Here is a 5879-nt window from a genome sequence, read left to right on the forward strand (position 1 = left end):
GTTGTTTCTTGCTTCGCTCCTCTAGACCTCTCTAAAACGAGGAGACAGCAATTATATAGCTTATTATTTAGCATCCTATCTAGATAAAGACGTAAACGGGAACGACAAACTGCTCTCTAATATTAATTCTAACTATGATGGCGAAAGTCCTCCCCCTTACCTTGAGTAAAGACTTCGGCTTATCCACTTCCTCTTAGATTACGCATGGCAAGTCGAGAACCATGGCGTGACTAGTTTTTAGCGGCGGCGGCGGCGGAAGTCTGTTGTAGGAAAAGCCTAATAGCGGCGGCTCTGAGGCTTAGGACCATCTACACGATGTGGCCCCGCTTTTAATGTACACCTAGTTCCTATCGACTCTAACCTGCTGCCATGCTAGAGGTTACTTTTGGATAAAACTAGTTACTTAAGGAGCAAGGAGGGCGAGATTAGCTGGACACGTGTAGTCACGGAGCCGTTCTTTAGGGTTGAATATTGCGAACGAGACTGCAAAGTTTAGTAACGAGGGATAAGCGCCACTCCCAGCTATTAATTCCCGCTAAATCGGCCCTGCATAAGCGTTAGCCAGATCCTACGTCCCTCGTTGGACAGTCGACGCGCCAACCATAGCGACGCAATAGCTCAGCGAAAATCGGCCTTTCTCTATCCGTGCTAGCTCGTGATCTAGAACGCGTTTGCGAAGCTTATTGTGGGAACGTATACTAGCTAGAAGTAGGTACGGTGGAGGATCTCGTTCTAGATTAGTATTTTGGTAGAGCACATCCATGGCTGGGAAGGCTGCAAAGGTGCCGCCATTGCTGATATTAGACCTATGTCTGAATAGCAACTCATCGAGCTCTTGTGGCGTGGCTGATTCTCTCCTCGTAAGGGGATCTGCTTGTGAGACGATCACGAATGAGAAACGTAAACGACGACCTTCTTTAGTAGATGCTCTAGATGATGCGGCACCAGCGGTTAATAGCTCCTTGATGAGGTTAGAGGTAGCGAGAAGCTATTGGTCTTCGTTTTGCAGGGTTCTGGGATCGCCAACGGTCTTCTCTTTGGGGCTCCGAAGGCCTTCGCCTTACCAGTCGAACAGCTTCCTCTTATTCTGGGCCCACATCTTCGTCTGTTCCTCTGGATTTACCTCTAAAACGGCTAGATCCTTAGATATCCAATCATCCAGGAACTCTACAACGTAGAAGTCCATCCTAATAATCTTACCTAGACAGAGACAGCATGCCTTAGGCAGCCTCCTCCTCTTCCTTCTTTCCAGCTTCTCCCTCCTGACATATCACAGTCCTGCCTGATATCCTTCCCCACGAAACGCTTTCCACCTTATCAAGCTGAAACCAAGCATGAGCGGGGAGAATAGAGACCCCGGACGCATTTGCGCGTCGTCGTTTAGCGTCGTTCGGCATCTCTAGGATGTGGTCTGAGGCTGCTAACGCTAAAGGGCTGCTCTGGGTTCAAGAGGCGGGATTGTGAAATATTGGAGATCGAGACGATCATAGTTCGAACGATGGAAGGGCTCTAATCTAATTTAAGACATTACTACCTCTCCTTAATACGGGGAGGAAGTCTGAGTCGTAAGCTTTCGGGAGCAAAAGGATCTAATCCTTCTGCTCTTTTAGTTATAACGCCTTTACATATCCGCTAACATAAACGGTACGGAGATAACGCGCCATGAAAGAAGTCGCGGCAAGGGTATGCTAGAAATTACCTAGCGTCCATAGATGGACCAGCTGGAAGTAGTGTTGGAAATCTAAGGCTCTCGTGAAGATTAAGGCTCGGCTTACGCACCTAACAGAACATCAGCGAAAGGATTTACTCTGCCAACATTCCAAGAGAGGTGGGTGCTAGCTCATCGAAGATGGCCTCGATTGAGTGTTTGCCATCGTCGACGCGTTCTTGTTCTTTAGTCGTAGTGGAGGAGTATTCCACATGCATGTCTAGAAGTCGACGTCCATGGCTCCACATTACTATGTTCCTTTCGTATGCTTTCTCCACCACTAGCTAGCACACCAACAGCTGCTTCGGCGCTTAATATGGCACGGGACGTCTTCATGAGGCATGGCGGAGGTGGCCACCACCAGTTCGATGCCCTTTTCTTGGGAGATAGACAATCGGCAATCCCGAGCTCGTTTCTCTTCGACTTCTTATGGTCAGGGAGTTCTGTTAGCGCTGCAATGCTCGGGCCCTGTGGCAATGTTGACTTGCTGAGTGATTTCGACGTGGTCGGGCTTGCCTCGTAGCGATGCTTCGTCAGATAAGAGAGTCCGGCTAGGAGAGAGGCCGAGACCGTGGGAAAGGCTACGTCGATGGTGAGGTACTACGTGAATAGTATCCTCGGCCTTCTGGTTAGCAGGTTGAATCAGATCATGGCCAGAAAGAGTGAGCAGTTGACCAGGCAAGAATAAATGATTCTCGTAAATATTAGGCGAGGATCCGGTGTAGCGCAAGGACAGGGCAGGCCCTGAGGAGGCTGGTCCGGCTGGTCTGGCTAGTCGGGCCTCGGTTCAGGGTCTGGCCTCAGCTGGGTTGAGCACTAGAGAGTGGAGTATTAGTGCAGTTGCATTATGCATGCCTCCTAATTAGCAGAGGCTTATCCCGCTCGTCTGGTTCTGCGTGACGAAAGGGCTGCCGATAGCCACGCGAGAGAACGATGAATCGGTTATATTAGTAGAGTTAGGCTTTCGGAACTTAACGATATCAATCTGCCTGTGTATAACTAGCACATCATGTCATAGATCTTCCACATTGTGGGCATACTAGCTGCATTCGTAGGACGTTCCGCGGGGCACGGGATAAGTATTGCTGCTCGAACCGGCGCGGAGATCTTAGTGGTAGGGGAGTCCATAGTCGGTATTTGCTGATGTGGAGATGAATCGAGGGTATGCCATATCTCGTGGTAATTGGCGCTCGGGCGGCGGAGTGATGGGCGAGTGTGATCGACTCGATCGATTCCGAGAGCGCCGAAGTGCGGTGAGCGGCGGATGCGTCTACGGGTAATGATGATATCAACATGGGACAAGGTAAGGACTCGAAGGAATTTGTCGGCACTATGTAGTTGCTGCACGCCACTTCCGCTTCCTATCTCTCGGACCCGACTCCCCCGCATTAGGCCTCGCAATATCCTGCGTTCGTAACGTACGAGTGTTATAAGGTTGTCTGTTCTTCAATGAGACGTGGTGGAGACGGGAGTAGAGAAAGCCGTGGCGGTGCCAAGCCGCTAAACTGACGCTAGGCTCATCCTGTCCGACAAGCCACACCCCATCAGACAAGCCACAACCGGGAGAAATTTTCGTACACAACCTCTGCCAGATGGCAACGGCGGCGAAGAGACACGAGTATGCGGTTTATCGAATTGAATACGGCGTGCAGTCGCCGTGTTGAGGGACGGGAGCGGTAACATCGATGCGGCGGGTTCCTTAAGACGCAAACAAAGTCAACCTCACTCCCCAACCACCGCGCCCGCACAATGGAATGCTCTCATGCTGTACCCCGACGCTGACACTCCGGCTGGCATCGTAGACGAGTGCCTCGCTCGCCTCGGAGGCGCCGACGTCGCCGCCGCGAAGCGGTGCTTCCAGCAGACTCTCACCGCGCTGCAACAGCACCGTCCTCTCGTCGCCCGCCAACGCTCGCGCAAGGCGAAGGAAGCCTTCTCCGCCGCCATCGAACGCTTCTGGGTCGCCGCCGTCTACGCCTCGCTCCCGCACTACTACCGGTTCTCGCTCAACAAGCTTGTCGAATCCTTCGGGAAGGATGCGGACGTCGACATCGTGAGCTCCAGCCGCAAGATCGTGAACCTCGAGCGCATCTGCGCAGCCTGGGGCGCCGACGCCCTCACCACCCTCCGCTCCCTCTTGCCCGCGCGCCTGCCCTCTGAACCCGCCTTCAACTTCCTCGAGGCGCTCGTCAAGATCGCCGAAGCCCAGGACTTCGTCGTCTTCTGCGCCGACTTCCCGCCCTTCCTCAACGACTGCATCAACAACGCGCGCACGAAGAATTACCGCCAGGCCCTCCAGGCTCGCGGCGCCGCCGTCGTCACTCGCGCCGACCTGCACGCATACTACCTAGCGCAAGTCGAGCCCTCCATCGAGCTCAAGCCACCGAAGAAGCGACGCAAGACCGAGGTCAGCCCCGTCGAGCTCCCGCGCCGCGCGCCCCAAGCCTCGCTCTCCGACACCACCGATGACGAGATACATGTGGATACGGAGGATACCGAGAACGAGCTAGTAGACAAGGAGGGGACAACGCTGGACGAGCTGCGGGATACGGGTTCGAGTGGACAAGAGCTTGGGCTTGGAGATACAGGCTTGAGCGAGCAGGACTTGGGGGACGGGGATACAGGCTTGAGTGGGCAGGACTTGCGCGACGGAGATATAGGCTTCGGTGAGCACCGCGCTCGGTTCGACGAAAGCCCCGGCTTCCGGCTTGACGAAGAGGAGAGCATTTGGAACGGCTACGGCTTCACAGGCCCTGATCCTACTGACGACGACGGCCCATCCCGTAGTCAAGACGAGCCCAACGCGCCTGACACCGGCTTCACACGCCCCGATCCCACCGACGACGACGCACCGCTTCGCCAGTTGGAGCCTGACCAGCCTGACACCAGCTCCATGGGCCGGCGATCCTCCTCGGCAGACGATGAAGACTACGATGCTATGCTGCAGAACTTCCGCTCCTCGCTCCTCTCCGCCTCCGCGTCGGAAGCCTGCCGCGGCCCCGTGCAGTACCTAATCGACACATGCGCTAATATCGCCAAGAGGAAGAAGGACTGGCAGGAGGCACGGGCAGAAGAAGAGAAGGCTGCGAACGAGCATGTGGACATCGTCCGGCGGATGGCGGAGGCTTCGTTTCCTGACATGACGTGCGACGCATCCATCGAGCAGTGCAAGAAGAAGCTCGCGAGCATGGCCGCGCTGCGGCAGACGTTCGACGAGCTGCAGGCTATGAAGGCGAAGTTCGACTCGCAGATCCAGTCCGCCGGCCTGGGCGATGCGTACCAAGTCCACACCGAGGCTAACACGGCGCGGCACGACGCGGCGGAAGCCAGCGTCAGGAAGCAAATACAGCTGCTAGAGGGACTAAAGGCGGAGGTCGCGGAGAAGGAAACGGCGGTCAGGACGGCGACGCAGGCGAAGGAGCGCGCCGAGGAGATGTATGTGCAGCTGAGGGATAAGTTCCGCAAGGTGCAGCAGCTGTTTAGTATAGCGGGCAAGCAGGTCAGGTATGCGGATGTGGGGAGGACTGAGATAGCGCCGACTCCTAAGTAATAACATGCGAGGAAATGATATATGTTCCCTATCGAACTGCTCCAGGTCATGAGTGTTACCCTACGGATTGGATCTTGCACTAATCGAAGACAACCACCCTGCCTGGGCAATGAATCCCCACGAAATACAGGAAATCCGAATGCGACATTCCTCCCCATGGATGAGCTAAGGGCATGCACCTGATTGCATTTTTTTCTAAGAGGTGGTGAGTGTGGTAGTTGTGCGTGGTGTGTAAAGTATGTGCGTAAGGGTGAATCTCTTATGTTAACGAAAAGTAAGATAGCATTCGTACATTATTAAACTTAGAGAGATGGTAGGAGGTTGTACGTGCGATAGTCTCGCGCTTTCTTGCTTCGTAGACGAGAACGTTTTGGAAGGGTTTCGTTAACGCCGCCAGTTAATTAATAGGGGAGGCAGAACGGGCCCTCATGCTGCGTCGACGCCATGTGAACGCAACGCACGCAAAATATCGTTCTAGGAATTGGATATTATGATCCCCATGGCCGATCTCGAGTAGCACGATAGAAATTAGAAGATTCTGACGTGGTTTGCGAACTGCATGGCTAAGGGGTTAAGGGTTTAGGAGTCGAGGCTAGAAAAAGGGGGGGGGGGGGGGGGGGG

At 54.3% G+C, this 5879-nt stretch overlaps 2 protein-coding genes across 2 annotated transcripts; one reads left to right on the forward strand and one right to left on the reverse strand.

Moving 5' to 3' along the window:
- Window positions 1-568: 568 nt before the first annotated feature.
- BU26DRAFT_511304 (uncharacterized protein) lies at window positions 569-1186 on the reverse strand (the record flags this gene model as incomplete). The annotated part of the gene is made up of 2 exons (XM_033827289.1): window positions 569-988; window positions 1124-1186. The coding sequence occupies 2 exons, from the start codon at window positions 1184-1186 to the stop codon at window positions 569-571; spliced, it is 483 nt and encodes a 160-aa protein (XP_033676513.1).
- A 2135-nt stretch (window positions 1187-3321) lies between these two features.
- Window positions 3322-5287, forward strand: BU26DRAFT_525036 (uncharacterized protein). The gene has a single exon (XM_033830412.1). It carries the CDS (start codon window positions 3471-3473, stop codon window positions 5256-5258), a length of 1788 nt encoding a protein of 595 aa, XP_033676514.1. The 5' UTR covers window positions 3322-3470; the 3' UTR covers window positions 5259-5287.
- Window positions 5288-5879: the final 592 nt, after the last annotated feature.

Source organism: Trematosphaeria pertusa (genome assembly GCF_010094035.1).
Source record: "Trematosphaeria pertusa strain CBS 122368 unplaced genomic scaffold BU26scaffold_23, whole genome shotgun sequence".
NCBI classification, from domain to species: Eukaryota; Fungi; Ascomycota; class Dothideomycetes; order Pleosporales; family Trematosphaeriaceae; genus Trematosphaeria; species Trematosphaeria pertusa.